The following is a 16,115-nucleotide window of genomic DNA, read 5'->3' as shown; positions in this document are numbered from 1 at the left end:
AACTAATGATGTTGTTCTGTATTATAATGGACTGCCTGAAACTTCAGTCACGCCGCCTCTTTTTTTTAGATTTTTTCTTTATAGTGATTTACAATGTTCTGTCAGTTTCTGCTATGCTGGCTCTTTTTGTATAACTCCAAACAGGCTTCCCATCACTCTTCTTTTATATATTTGATTATACTAGGCACCAGCTGACTGCCTATACCTATTAATACTAGGCACCAGCTGACTGCCAGGCACTATGGTAGGTGCTGGAGATACAAGAAAGATAATTCTCTTTCCTTGAGGTCCTGTGTTGCAGGACCTGAGGTCCTTCACTATTGAGAGTTCACTGGTGATATTTCCTTTCTAGTCTCTTAAAATACCAAATGCTAGTTATTAATGTATCACAGAAAATATATCATGCAATTCTGTAAGTAGTGAGGAAGAACTTTCAGCCTTTTTCAAACACTGTACATTTTTATTCTTTATGGCATATTTTATTGGTATAAATGAGGTAATTTCTTAAGGACTGCATTCCAGTTTCCTGGCTATATTCTCAAATAGCTGCAAGACTTTCGAGGAATTAGATGTACTGAATAGAATTGCCAACAGCAAAACACTAAGTATATATGTAAACATATAAAGTCGTTAGCAATACTTGGTAACTGACTATTCAGAGATGTGTGAATTTCCCAAAAGAAACAGTCAACAAAGACTATCCAATGACCTTTAAATACACAGCTACCTAGAAACATAAGTGGCAGGAACAAATGTAGGTGCCACAAAGACAGGTCTGGGAGATCCTTCTAAGAAAAGGACTGATGGTGTTCCTGTCGTGGCGCACCAGAAACAAATCCAATTAGGAACCATGAGGTTGTGGGTTTGAACCCTGGCCTCGCTCAGTGGGTTAAGGATCCAGCATTGCTGTGAGCTGTGGTGTAGGTCACAGACTCAGCTCGGATCTGGCATTGCTGTGGCTGTGGTGTAGGCCGGTGGCTATAGCTCCGATTCAATCCCTAGCCTGGGAACCTCCATACGCCTCGAGTGCAGCCCTAAAAAGACCAAAAAAAAAAAAAAAAAGGAAAAAACAAAAAAAGAAGAAAAGGACTGAAAAATCTTACCTTTGCAAATTCACAAAAGTATATGATAGCATGAACCTAGCACCAGCGCCTTGCAAAGAGTCTGTGCAAATGAACCCTCAGAGCTCTTTAGCTTCAAGGCAAATCTGCTGCCAAGATTTTCCTAAATCCTACATTTTAAAGCAGTTAGAAAACAGGAGGTTTCCTTAATTGTGCAGATATCTCATTCATGAAAAAAAAAACAAAAACAGACTTGCTCTTTAGCAATCCTACTGGATATATTGCCACCTTGTATTGAATCAGATATTTGAAGACAATGAATACAGCTTTTGTTACTTTACTAGCACAATCGATTCCCCTCCTATAGGGGACCAAGAAGGAAGCTTCTTTCCCTCCCCTTCCCACTGCCTAACAAAGTACTTGGTACTTAATAGGTGGTCAATAAATGTTGACTGAATGTCTTGATTATACATTCCTTCAACAAGCAATGTACCTATTTTTGCTTAATGGACCCTTATTAACTACTTTCACCTAATCTCAAGAAGTTATCAGACCTCTGAACTGTCTAATTAAAGTGAAGAAAAGTTATAAATAGCCAAAGATAGAACTAGGCTCAAAAAAACACAAAATCTCAACCACTTGGGTGATAGAAAAATATCTTCCTAAATAACTCTCAAATCAAAGATTAGTAAACCACAATCTCCTTTCCTTACCTTTGAAGAGGTCGAGACAATAAAATATTCACACATATAAACCTAATGAATACGGCACAGAAATATCAGAGTCCACAACAGCTGATCCTAGCAAATTCATAGCTTTTAGTATGTTTTATAAAGAAAAATAATGAAGTAAAAGATATTTTTAAAGCTAAGGAAAATAGAAGGAAAAAAGATTAAAACGCATTAATAAATTTGTTTACAAATTAAAACAATTTAACTAATATAATATTCCAGGAGCTGTTTCTTTCGTAAAAATCGATAAAATAGATGAATCTCTCATAAATCCAATTTAAGGAATCATTCTTTAGATTATTTTTTAAATCTCTGGCTTCTATGCAACACTGCATATTTTATAGACATTCAAGAGTTTCCTGCATTGAAGTAAACTATCCCATTCTATTTCCTTTTATTTCTTATTAAAAAATTTGTAAGAGATACAATGATGGAACCTCGCCATAAGTTTTGAAAAGGCAAGCTCCCACCTCTTTTAGAATCGTTAGAGTTAAAGCATGTTGATTACAGAATAACTTTACTGAGAAGAAAATGAAACTTTCGAAAGATATCTTGGGAGTTCCCGTTGTGGCCCAGTGGAAATGAATCTGACTATTATCCAGAGGATTCAGTTCGATCCCTGGCCCTGCTTAGTGGGTTAAGGATCTGGTGTTGCTGAGAGCTGTGGCGTGGGTTGCAGACACGGCTTGCATCCTGTGTTGCTGTGGCTGTGGCTATGGCAGCTGCAGCTCCAATTCGACCCCTAACCTGGGAACTTCCATATACTGCAGGTGCAAAAAAAAAAAAAAAGAGAGATATCCTTATACCAAAAGTTCTTCCAAGGATTCCCTTAAAGGTCTATCGCTGATCATTTTCTGGAGTAAGCATGGCTTTCATGAAGCATTGGGGGCCACCTCATTGCCCATGGCTATAACTCCTGTCCAGTAGACCTAGGCATACATGCTCTGTGACTTTCATTAGGGTACTTACTGTGAGCACTCAGATTACATGGGAGAGCTTTAAAAAGCATAACCTGTTGTATAAAACAAGGTGACAGTATTATCATCCATATCATTGTAATAAGGATTGAAGGTCAATGTGGGAATCATGATGTGGACAACATCATACCAAAATGAGAAAAACATGCCTGTAAGTTTCTCTTCTGAAAGAAAATTGGGGAAACCTTGATACTGTTGAGAGTACCAGCAAAATGATTAATTACTGGAGGAGAAAGTAAACCAGGAAATAACTGATTGTTCATATCTCTCAAGTATAATGGTGAGACTAAACCCTAGCTAGATCTGAGGAGAAGTAGAATTTGTTTTCATCGAAAACCTTTCCTCTCAGCCCCCTCCCCTCACTCTCTGAATTACTTCCCTTCCTTGGCCCCAGAGCAGCCCCCAGTTGTGGAGCCCCACCCAGGCCTGTCTACTCCCTCCCTCCCTTCTTTCTTTCCATCAGTTCTTAGTGTCTGCTATTACCAAGCTATGTGAAAAGGTTTGAGTGCCAGAACGAATGCTCGCCCATCCCCGCCCCCCCTCCCCATGAAATTCACATTCTACTCTGGGAGATAGTCATATGTTCAGATAAATGAGGAAACTATGCATGAAGCACTACAGCAGTGATCTGCTCAAAAAGCAGTGGGAGCACTAATGAGAGGCTTATGAACTGACGTGACCACAGAGATTTAGACAAAGAATTGAGACACTCACAATGATATTTGGAGAATTCCCATGCAGAAAGGAATTATGAGGCTTACTATATATAGCTTCAGGAGACCACCATGGAGAGGTTGGGGAGGGATTCAGGAAGGCATATTTTGGCTTAATACATGGAACTTTTACAACCGAATCTCTCCAACATTGGAGTGGATGGTCTGAACCTCCCACCCCTGGAATTTCGTGAGCACAGGCAGAATGGCCATCTGTAACCATATGCCATCCAAAGAAATCCTTCTTAGGGTCTCCTTTGTAATTTTGAATTTCTAAAGACTTAATTCAATTTCAGCTGTCAATGGCTGATTATTATTTAATGGCTGAAGAAATCAGTATACTTGGAATTATTTTACATTTTAGTAGGAAGTCTTAATGGGAAGAGGAGGTGGGGAGAATATCTGATCTTCTCGATCAAAAAGAATTTCCTTCAGCGTCATGGGTAAAACTATTTGGAGAGAGAGCTTTCCTAAAACTCCTCCACTGTCAGAGGTTATAAACTGGCAACTAACAAGCCCTATTTGGACATATGTTTTTTTTTGAGTCACACTGCAATTAAAAAAAAATTACTGCTGACATTTAAAAGTATGCTTTCGCCAAAAAAATAGGATTTTCATCTTGTGTTGAAAAAATCAAAGCTAGCAGTACTGGGACAGTATTTATTGTATTTATTGTAAAACAGTAATTATTGGAGACTGAATAACTTCCTTGCAAAAAAAGCATGTACTTCTATCCACTTCATCAGACTCCCCACCACTCCCCATTATCACCCCAGCACCCAGGCCAAGCATCTGGTTGCCATTTGGCTTGGATTTATGTCATTGTATTTACACTTCCTATTCTAAAGTAAGTAGGAAGTCACCTGCTCTGTGGAGACCCTTTATAGCACCTTTGACATTACCTGCATATAGAAAATTCTGCTTCCCTTTGATATAGATTCTTTTTTAAAGATCCTAATTAAATATTTTTGCAGGGTAGCCTCTATGTAATTAGGAGTGCTAGCCTATTGTTAGATTGGCCCTGCCTAGTGGAGCTCTTCTTGAGGAAATGCATGCTTTTGCCTAAGCACACTTTTCCTCTGACCCCACTCACTTGACCTCAACCTTGAATAGCTCACGGTATCCTCTGTAAGCAAGTACTTCAGGAAGGAACTAATTGGAATCAAGTGGGCAACCTGCCAATTGCTCTACATGAGAAGTTTTTGTACTCCAGAAATGGAAGGTTATCATCAGCTACTCACACTGTCATTTCAGAAGCAACTGTGTTATTCCTACTCTGTTGTTTCCCATTGTTTGTAATAAAACTGGGTGAATAAGCACCAAGGAAGGTAGTTTTAGGTTGCAGGTTTGCCATTTGGAAATTAGATGCTTAAAAACAGTCACATTTAGGAGTTCCCCTTGTGGCTCAGTGGTTAACAAATCTGACTAGGAACCATGAGGTTGCAGGTTCGATCCCTGGCCTCGCTTAGTGGGTTAAGGATCTGGCCTTGCTGTGAGCCATAGCGTAGGTCACAGATGAGGCTCAGATCCTGTGTTGCTATGGCCGTGGTGTAGGCTGGCGGCTACAGCTCTGATTGGACTCCTAGCCTGGGAACCTCCATAAGCTGTGGGTGTGGCCCTTAAAAAAAAAAAAGCAAAAAAAAACCCCCACCGCAACAAAAAAACAGACACATTTAAGCAATATCAGAAAGTGGTTTCAATTGTTTTCAAAGAGTTCATGCCTGGTCCACAGGCACCTCTTCTGAATTGATTGTTTAATCCTCTGGTCTTCTTTTTCACTCAAAGATATTTCTATTTGAAGGAGGCAATCTCATAAATTGGTAGAAATGTCAGATGGCACAATCACTTTGGAAAACAATCTGATAGTCTTTCAAAACATAAAATATACACCTACCATATGACCTGGCCTTTCTTCTCCTAGATATTTACCCAAGAAAAAAATCTGTGTCCTGTGCAAAAATCTTTATAACTGCTCTATTCTCAATAGCCAGAAGCTGTGAGCAACTGAAATGTTCATCAACAGGTGAATGGAGAAACAAATTTTGGTTTTCATACGATAAATAATACTCAGCAATAAAAAGGAATAGGCTATGCATAAACCTCAAAACAGTGATGGATGAGACTTAAAATAATTACGCTGAGTAAGCAAAACCAAAAAACTAATTCCCATATGATTCCAGTTACATAAAATTCTAGAGAATGCAAATTAATCTACAAGTACTGAAAGTTGCATGGTGTGGGGAGGGGCAAGAGGAAAAGATTACAAAGAGGCCCATGGAAACTTTTTTTTTTGTCTTCTTACTTTTTAGGGCTGCACCCGTGGCATATGGAGGTTCCCAGGCTAGGGGTCGAATCGGAGCTATAGCTGCCAGCCTACACCACAGCCACAGCAACACCAGATCCAAGCCAAGGCTGCAACCTACACCACAGCTCATGGTAACCTCAGATCATTAACCTACTGAGTGAGGCCAGGGATCTAACCCACAACCTCATGGCTCCTAGTCGGATTTGTTTCTGCTGCGCCACAACGGGAACTCCCCATGGAAACGTTTGAGGTGGTTTGATGCATTCACTATCTTTATTGTTGTATTGTCCTATGATTCTATACATATGTCAAAACATACCAAATTATACACTTTACATACAGTTTATTTTATATCAGTTGTACCTCACTAAAGCTCTTCTATGTAAATAGCTATTAAAAAAAGTTCTAAAGTAATTTAGGTATCAGAAAGCACCTAATACACATCTTAGATGTTACATGTCACAATAAGCATTTAATAAGAGAACAAGTTCAAACTAACTCACAAGATGGAAGTATCACTACCAATAATTTTGCACAGAAGTCATGGGTGACTAGACCAAATGGTGAGGATACAGATGTCTTATTTTCAGATATGGTGATGGATAGGCAATCTTTACCGAGGTCACCTCAAAACTGTGTTCCACATTTTCAAGAAAAGAAAAGAAAAAAGAAAGAAAGAAAAAGAAAAGGAAAAAAAGGAGGGAACAGAATAAGTTTATCAAACTATTCACTGATCTTCATTTTTTTCTTTTTAAAAATAGAGCTACAATTTGCATGTCCTAAAATTCACCTCTTCAATGAGTACCATTCAGTAGTTTTTAATATATTCACAAATTTTGCAGCTGTAACCATTACCTAATTCCAGAATATTTTCATCATCCTAAAAATAAACTCTATATCTATTAAGTAATCCCTACCTATCTCTTCCTCCCTCCAGCCCTAGCACTTGCCAAATGATTTTCTCTCTCTCTCTGGATTTGATAATCTGGACTATTCATATGGAAATGAAATGGAGTGGAATCATACAATATGTAGCCTTTCATGTCTGGCTTCTTTCATTTGGCATAATTTTTTCAAGATTCATCCATGTCATAGCATGTGTCAGAACTTGATTACTTTTTAATGGGTGAATAATATTCCATTGTATGAGTATCATATTCATCAGCTAATAGATACTTGGGTTGTTTCCACTTTTTGACTCTTATGAATAATGCAGCTGTGAACCTGTACAATCTTTTGTGTAGACATATGTTTTCAGTTCTCTTGAGTATATACCTAGGAGTAGATTTCTAGGTCATACGGTAATTCTATGTTTAACTTTTGAGGAACTGCCAAGTGACTTTACAAAGCAGCTGCACCAATTTCTATTCCTACCAGCAATGTATGAAAGTTCTAATTTCTTCACCAACACTTGTTATTATCCATCTCTTTTATTATAGCCATTCTAGTGAGTATGGAGTGGTTTTGATTTGCATTTCTAATAACTAATGATGTTGAGCATCTTTTCATTCATTGACCTTATTTAGCCTCAGAAAATGAATAGGCTTAGACCTGACTGGTACCTAAATAAATGACTACCTTCTCCTACCCTACCCCCTTTCTATACTTAGATGTCATATATTTATTCATTAAATGAGCTTATACTGATAAAATAAACAGGCTTAGACCTGACTCAGCCCTGGGATAGGCACAAAGATTCTGAAGAAATAGAAATGATGGAAGCTGAAATTATCTACATCAGGAAGCTGAAATTATCATTGAGACTAAAGGGACAAAAGAGTCATAATGAACACATATCTTGAAGGTAACGCAAAGAAAATCTGTCTTAAAAGATTAAAGATAATTTCTAAGTAGAAATTCCTCCCTAAAGCCCTCCAGTCCCTGGGCACTTCTTACAGGAGCTGTAACCCAATGCATACATTTCTTAAAAACACTTAGAGATACATAGTATGTTCAGGGCTTTGAATTAAATCAGGATGTCTCAGTTCTGGTTGGTCCTGGTTCTCGCTTGCTGGCAGAGTCACTTGACAGGGTTTTGTCATATAACTTCTACATGTGAAGGGCTGACATTCCACTTGGGCTGCTGGGTCAGATATTTAGGCTCTTGTGGAAGCCAAGTGTGCACCCTAACATAGAACCCGTACTAGGCATGGTGGGAGCTCACCTCTGCTCTGGGGTGCCTCCCAGAGCATCATTTCCTCCATCTGTGCCCCAGGCCTCAGGGGTTAAATTGTTTGGTTTCCACCATGGCTGTTTCTGGATTCCTGCTGTCTTTCTTCCTGATGGGCCAAGCAGCCATGCAGGCATCCTCTTTTATAGGGCACTCAGCTGCAGAACTGCAAATGCTAGAACACGATGTTAGAGAAGAGAGCTTGGCACATGGCCTGCCTTTTCAGAGTCTTCTCTCCCTCCACTGCTGTTCTTTGAGGAAACAAGAGAAGTCGGCACAGCAGTGAGGCAGAAAACGTTCTGAATCAGCAAAAACCTCCAACAGCAGATTTATGGATGTCTGGCATTTGGCCTAAAAACCGAAACAGGTTTCTATAGGCTAAATTGAGTAAATAAGATACAATAAGATTCTTCTACAAGGCTTGGCACTTAAAAAAGAACGCTTGTTGAACCAACTGTGTCATCAGCCACATACCAGGAAGATGTCTATAAAGAAAACTATTTAGTCCATCCGTCTAAACTTAGCAATTGTATGTATACATCTACATGCATATCTAAATCCTTAACATTCATAGGGCTTATGGTCCTAAAAAACCATTTGTGCATGGCCTTAATATAGTTCAAAACTAAGGCATTGAACACTTGGGTACAAGTCCCAGTTTTGCTGCTTACTAATTATAATTACATGATCTTGGGCAAGTCATTTACAATGTCAAAAATCTCAATTTCTGGAGTTCCCATTGTGGCACAGCAGAAATGAATCTGACTAGTATCCATGAGGACGTGGGTTTGATCCCTGGGCTCACTCCATGGGTTAAGGATCCAGCGTTGCTGTGGCTATGGTGTAGGCCAGCAGCTATAGCTCCAATTCGACCCCTAGCCTGGGAACCTCCATATGCCACAGTTGCAGCCCTAAAAAGCAACAAAACAAAACAAAACAAAACTCAATTTCCTTACAATGCAGGTCCTTTATCCTTTGAAACAGCATTCTTTTCTAACTTGTTTCTCTTTGTGGCACACTCAGCGCCCCCTGGGTTCTTTTACCTTGGCTTTGGTTTCTTGCTTCCCATCCAGACCAATGGCACTTTTATGCAAAATAGACAAACTTGTCTAAAATTAAACTAAAATAAGCCTTTAAAAAAAAATCACAATGTCGATCAATGTCAGTCTCTAAATGAGTCATATGTCAAGACACTGGGGATTCATTTTAGTATATGGTGAAGAGCATGACGGCCAAGTTCTAAGGGCACAGCCTTTAATACCCAACAGACCAGGATTCCAGTTCTGATTCTGACAGCCAGCAGCCTTGTGAGCTTGGACAGATTACTTATCCTCCCTAAGCCTAGTACAGAACCCACCTAGGGGTGGTGCTGCTGAGGAAAACAGGTGGAAGGACTGAGGGTTTTCTCGTTTATACCTCCATCAGCTGGGGTGAAGTTTAAAGGACGTTAAACATATACAACACCCAGTGCAGGGTCTAGCACACAGAGAGAGCAACTGCTACCAGTTATTATTCTCTTGGCAAACCTGACCTCTAAGTTAGTTTTCTGGGAATGAAGGTGACATACATTCATGACATTTATTAAAATCTGAAAGAGTCCCATATGCTAGTCCTTTAATTCCATCCCTCCTTCAGTGAAAATCTCTAGTTGGTGTGGCACAAATGAGCCTATCTACAGAACAGAAACAGACTCACAGACATGAAGAACACACTTGTGGTTGCCAAGGGGGAAGGAGAGGGAGTGGGATGGACTGGGGAGTGTGGGGTTAATAAATGCAAACTATTCCATTTAGAATGGATAAGCAATGAGGTCCTGCTGTACAGCACAGGGAGCTATAGCCAGTTTCTTGGGATAGAACACGATGGAAAATAATATAAAAAAAACCTGTGTGTGTGTGTGTGTGTGTGTGTGTGTTTGTGTGTATAACTGTGTCACTTTACCATATGGCAGAAATTGACAAAACATTATAAATCAACTTTAACAAAAAAAATTTTAATAATTTTTTTTAAATCTCCATTTGGATAGCAGTTTATACTTTAAGTTTCACTTACACTAATATTGCATTTTTTTCCTCTTTTAGTCTTTCTCTTTTTTTATATACCCCATGGCAATGTTCCAAGCCCCAGGTTTTACACACCAGAAGATGACAAAAACCAAAGAAAGTGGAGCATTGACTATTATTAGTTCCTATCAAACTTGAGCAAATATTCTTAACCTTTAAAAAATTCATTAGCTGCTTTTTCCCTTAGTAAGAATATTGTAGAGGATGTATTTTTACTTTATAAAGATTGTATTAACATGTGTTCATTCAATATGCCTTAGGCCCACATGAAATTCATATGCGGGGCTCAGATTCTCCCTTCTATTCTGAGAGGAAGGAGTACTGATCACACCAGGGACCAGAGTCCCTTCAAACAGGAAATGCTTGACAACTGGTCACTGATAAGCAAGACTTCTATTTGCTGCTGTGTACAATTAACCCTACATAGCACTAGGTGCTCCTACTGTGTGCCCTGCAGAGACAGGAGAGCTGAAGCTGTATCAAATAATTTGAATCTAAAGAAATGTTTTTCTGGTTGTGGAAGAAAAGACAAAGGAACACCACCAGACAGTGCACAACCACATGCTTGCTCTACTGTTTAAAAGGACGGACTGAGAATGCCACAAGCCGTGGTTTTTAAATACATTAGGCACCTTGAGTTCTAAAGAAGTCCTTTCTTGGGCATCCAGTCTGTAAAAGATACACACGAGGTGTTGGACTGACTGAAGAGGAGGAGAGCCCCTCCCCTGTGGTCCTCTGGCTGCACAGATCACAGGTTTTTAAACTGCCAGGACTTGAGGGACATGTGAGGTTTGCAGTACAGAGAGCGGGGAGGAAGGCAACCCAGGCAGGACGAACAGCAGGAGCAAAGGCAAGAAGGTGGGAATTCGAAGAAGTCCAGTACCTTCCTATGGACACCTAGGGCAAAGGAGGCAGTGAGGAAGAAGTAAAAGGCTCCCGAGAGGATGTTTCTGTTTTCCAACCTGCACTGACCATGCATATTTTAAGCCTGGCGAATAGTTAACAAATGCCCTCAATCAGGGCAGATGGGAAATTTAAGATTAACAGTCTGCAGTCCCTTAAGCTGTCTTGGTCTTATTCTTTGTTTCAGAGTCCTTTCAAGTAGTGGTGAGAGGGAACGGCTTCCGACACGCCCGCAATGTGGACAGGGTCCTCTGCAGCTTCAAGATCAACGAGTCAGTCACGCTCAGTAAGTTCTCACAGAATTTGGGGTTTTCTTCTACCTGCTTGGGGGAAGGGAACCCCCAGCCCCATCTTCGGGGCAAGGTCATACACAGGCAACTCCAGAGAAGGGTCTTTCCTGCTGGAACGGGCTCCAGCAAAGGCACAGCTGGCCCCTGCGGCTCCCTTGCTCCCATCTGGAGAGGCAGTGGGCACTTGTTTGCCCGTCCCCCAGTGTGTGCGCCAAGTTCAAACCTCTCAGGTGGCAGCATCAGCATTGGCTGGTTAGGGCATTCGAAGCTTGACGTTCCTTGACAAAGTATTAGGGACTCTGAAGTGCAAGAGGGAAAAAGAGATGCTCGAAATTTACTAATTGTGGATAAACCGAAAGCCAGACTGTTAGGCTTGCATGTGTAGATGCTAAAATTTTGTTCACTCTGGGTTGATGCTTTTTGGAAAGAGCCAAAAAAAAAACCCCTCTCATCAGGGTGGATCCCTGACCTGAAATACAGGAATAGGGAAGTAAAACTAAGGGCTTTTCATGGGGAAAAAAAATGAGTTATCATAATATTGGCACTTTCACAAGACATTTGTAGCAGGCAAGTTCTTAATTTAAAGACGTGTGATTCAGAGAGCTGTCCAGGGAAGATGGGAGAGATGAATTATGGGCAGGCAGATGGCCAGGAGCCCTGCTTATTATTTACATCTGGCATCCATCACACGTAACCATCGATTCTGTATCTGCAGTGCTAAACAGGAATACTATACCACATTTTCTACAGTGCTATGTCCTTTTAAATACCCCACCTCTTTTTGCCATAACAGCCCTGGGAGGTAGAAAGAGCAAAGAGGATGGAGAGGATACTCATAAACATTGATTAACCATTCACACTAGTTTTGTCCTCCTGGTAGCCTTATGGAGTAGGTACTATCCTGTTTTTCCTCTTTAACATCTTAAAACTCACTTGAATATTTAAACAGAGATATGCAATGGCTTCCTTACAAACATCTGGAATTCCTGAACTTGGAATCATTTCAAACATTTGAAATATTCAGTCAGTTTTCTTAATACTTGGAAATGCCCTCATGTGTCCAAAAAGTGCACCCTATTTGAAAACATTTTGAATTATCCCGAAGAAGTCACAGCATGAAAAGTTGGACGTGCACCTTCTACAGAGTCTTTCCTCCCCCCACCCCCGCCTTTAATTTGGGATGTCACTCAAGTCTGCCTTCCCTCTCTCCTTAACCAAAATCTCAAATCTAGGATTAGAAACTCCTGAGGGCTAAACTCAAAGACATCAACACCTTCAAAGAAGACTTCCTAGACAGGCAAGACTTTGGACCCAACCCCTCTCTGAACATGCATGGACATGGAGTGTAGCATCGCCCTTGCTTAAAAGATTATGCAGAGATGCTATATTAAGATAACAAAAAAAATGTGAATTTAGTATTCACGAGTGACATTTTGAAGACGTATTTTCTAGCTTCCCTATGAAATTTTATTTCTTGGGAAACTAGCTTTTCTTCCTTTCTTGTACAAACTTGCAGACACCTGCAGGGCTCTCTACCTGACTCATATTCAAAAAGAAATAAAGGCTGTCGGAGTACGGATTTAGTTTAAACCACAAACAATTGTGTTTCCAACCTAGTTTGGAGAGGAGAAAGGCAGTGACTCAGTCATATTTTGTGCTGCAAGCAACATTCTTGAACTCAAGCAAATGGTTATTCAGAATGTTCTAGCTAAGGAGAAATATTGGAATTTTAAAAAATCATTTATCCTTCATTTATTCATTCATCTGTCCATCTTCATCCAGTGAATAATAGGAACAAGAAACTAGGGAGGACAGAAAACATAAACATTATTTTTTCTGTTTTTTTTAATAAAAGTGTAATTGATTAACAGTGTTGTGCCAGTCTTCTGCTGTACAACAAAGTGACTCAGTCCTACTCAGATGTATTATTTTCCATCATGGTCTATCCCAGGAGATTGGATAGAGTTCCCTGTGCTATACAGTAGGACCTTGTTTTTTATCTGAAAGATAAATTTTAAAATGCAACATTTTCAATTCCACATTTTTCTATCAATCTTATATGTCTCATAGAGTTTTCCCTGTAAAATAAAATAAATTTAGATTCTTTTACCTTTCCCATTCTTCTTTCCCACCTTCACATCCAAGTTTTAAAACATTATCTGTTTTCGTTTTTAGAGTATATATCTCCTCTTGCAGGATTTTTTCCTAAATACTGCATTATACTTTATTACAAAAAAGAAAATAGAAGTGCCATTATTAAACAGAAAAAAAAGACTAATTGAAGGCCCAATAATGAAGCTAAAACTGTTGTGGCTCTAGCCATTCCAAATGTGTATAAGCTTTGGAGCCTTCAGCGATTATATTTTTAAAAACTGTTTTAAAAGATCAAGTTGAAAAAATTATAGTTATAGTGGGAGGTAATACCATGACTTTCCATGCCTTTGGATGGATAATTTTAAAAAATTAAAGCTAGGGAGTTCCTGTCATGGTGCAGAGGAAATGAATCCAAATCCGACTACAAACCATGAGGTTGTGGGTTTGATCCCTGGCCTTGCTCAGTGGGTTAAGAATCTGGTGTTGCCGTGACCTGTGGTGTAGGTCACAGACACAGCTTGGATCTGGCATTGCTGTGGCTCTCGTGTATGCCAGCAGCAACAGCTCTGATTAGAGCCCTAACCTGGGAACCTCCATATGCCATGGATGCGGCCCTAAAAAGACAAAAAGACAAAAAAAAAAAAAAAAAAAAAAATTAAAGCTATAGAGCAGATACATATACCTTTTTAAGTGGCTGTGAATACCTTTAAACATTTATTGCACTAAGACACAAATAAAACACCAACATATTAATGCCGAAATATAGAAATTTTTTAAATATATCCTTAGATGATAAATATAACCAAAAAATAAAAAGTTAGGCTAATACCTATGTCTCTCCTTCTTTCCTTTCCTTTGCTTAAAAATAAAATAAATAAATCAACCACTTAGGAATCTAAAACAATTTCTAGACTTGTGGTCAATATAATAGACCCAAAATTCTGCATAAAATATGATTTAAAAATTGTAATATGTGGCATTGCTCAAAGGAATGAGGAGGAAATCTCCAGCTACAAGAAACAAAAAGGGAATGCAAAATCTAAGCAGGAAGCAAAGCTGTGGGGGCTCCAGGCCTGGGGGCATTTGTGGCTGTGATATGGATACTGATGTAGATTCTGGACACCAGCAAGGCAAGCAGGAAAAAGCAGAGCCCCCTATAGGCTCTAAGGGCTGTACCACACATTAAATGGGGACCAGAAAAGCTGTTTGATGATTCAAGGAAGCAGGAAGAGGAATAAAGGGGATAAACCATATAATACAGAAGCACCAACTCAGGAAACTAACCCCAAATATGTCCATGGCCATCCTGATCCTTGTGGCCCTGGCAAGGCAGTATCTCTCCAGCCCAGCTTACCATAGGATTGAAGCCAATAACCCCTTCTAAAGATGGGCTCACAGCACCCAAGTGATAAATCATATGATGACAGGTGAAAGAAACAAGTGAGCAAGCAAGGCTAGAGAGCATTTTGAAAGAGACTGTAAAATAAACACATTTACAGAGTGTGAAAACAAGAAATAATCTCAAATAAACAATATAGCCATACATCTAAAGATAAGAATGAACAAAACCCAAAGTTATTAGAAGGAAAAAAAGAAAGATCAGAATGTAAATGAATGAAATAGAGAATTAAAAAAGCAATAGACAAGATCAATGAAACGAAGAACTGGGTCTTTGAAAAGATCGACAAAATTGATAAACCTTTAGCTAAACTCATAAAGGCAAAAAAAGAGACGATCCAAATAAGTAAAATAAAAAATGAAAGAGTGGAAGTTACAATTGATAGATAGCATAGAAATACCAAGGATCATAAGAGGTTACTACAATCAACTATATACCAATAAAGGGGATAACCTAGAAGAAGCGAATTAATTCCTAGAAATGTACAATCTCCTGAGACTGAATCAGGAAGAAAGAGAAAATATAAACAGACCAATTACCAGTAATGAAATTAAATCATTACTTTAAAATTTTTCCAACTAATAAAAGTCCAGGACCAGACAGCTTCACAGGAAAATTCTACCAAACTTTAAAGAGAAGTTAACATCTATCCTTCTCAAACTATTCCCCTGAAAAATGGAGAGGAAAGAATGCTTCTGAATTCATTCTACAAGGCCAACATCATCCTAATACCAGAACCAGGCAAAGATACCACACAAAAAGAAAAGTATAGGTCAATAGCACTGATGAACATAAATGCAAAAAACCTCAACCAAATATTAGTGAACTGAATTCAACAATACATTAAAAGTATTACACATCATGATCAAGCAGGATTTATCCTAGGAATGCAAGGATGGTTCAGTATTCACAAATCAACCAACATATAATACACCTCATTAACAAATTGAAGAACAAAAATCATATGATCATTTTGATTGATGCAGAAAAAGCCTTTGACAAAAGTCAACATCTGTTTATGATAAACACTGTCCAGAAAGGAGCGTAGAGAGAACATACCTCAACATAATAAAGGCCACGTGTGATAGGCTTACTGCCAACATCATAATCAATGGTGAAAAGTTGAAAGCATTTCCTCTAAGATCAGGAACAAGACAAGAATCCCATTCTCACCACTTTTATTCAACATAGCATTGGAAGTTCTAGTCACAACAGTCAGACCAGAAAAAGAAATAAAAGGAATCCAAAATGGAAAGGAAGAAGTAAAACTGCCACTGTTTGCACATATGGTTCTATATATAGAAAATTTTAAAGACACTACCAAAAAAAATTTGAACTAATAAATGAATTCAGCAAGGCTGTAGGTACAAAATCAATATGCAGAAATATGTTTCATTTCTAAATACTAA

General features: G+C 39.0%; 1 protein-coding gene across 1 annotated transcript in view; it reads left to right on the top strand.

The window, feature by feature from the left end:
* The window catches only part of ANTXR1 (anthrax toxin receptor 1), a 240,636-nt gene that overhangs the window by 79,270 nt on the left and 145,251 nt on the right, over nucleotides 1–16,115 (top strand). The window contains exon 10 of the mRNA XM_003125066.6: nucleotides 11,111–11,209. Coding sequence (XP_003125114.3) covers nucleotides 11,111–11,209 — 99 coding nt within the window. The remainder of the gene's footprint in view (nucleotides 1–11,110; nucleotides 11,210–16,115) is intronic.

This window comes from Sus scrofa, chromosome 3 (genome assembly GCF_000003025.6).
Source record: "Sus scrofa isolate TJ Tabasco breed Duroc chromosome 3, Sscrofa11.1, whole genome shotgun sequence".
NCBI lineage: Eukaryota > Metazoa > Chordata > Mammalia > Artiodactyla > Suidae > Sus > Sus scrofa.
This window is presented reverse-complemented; position numbering and strand designations above follow the sequence as displayed.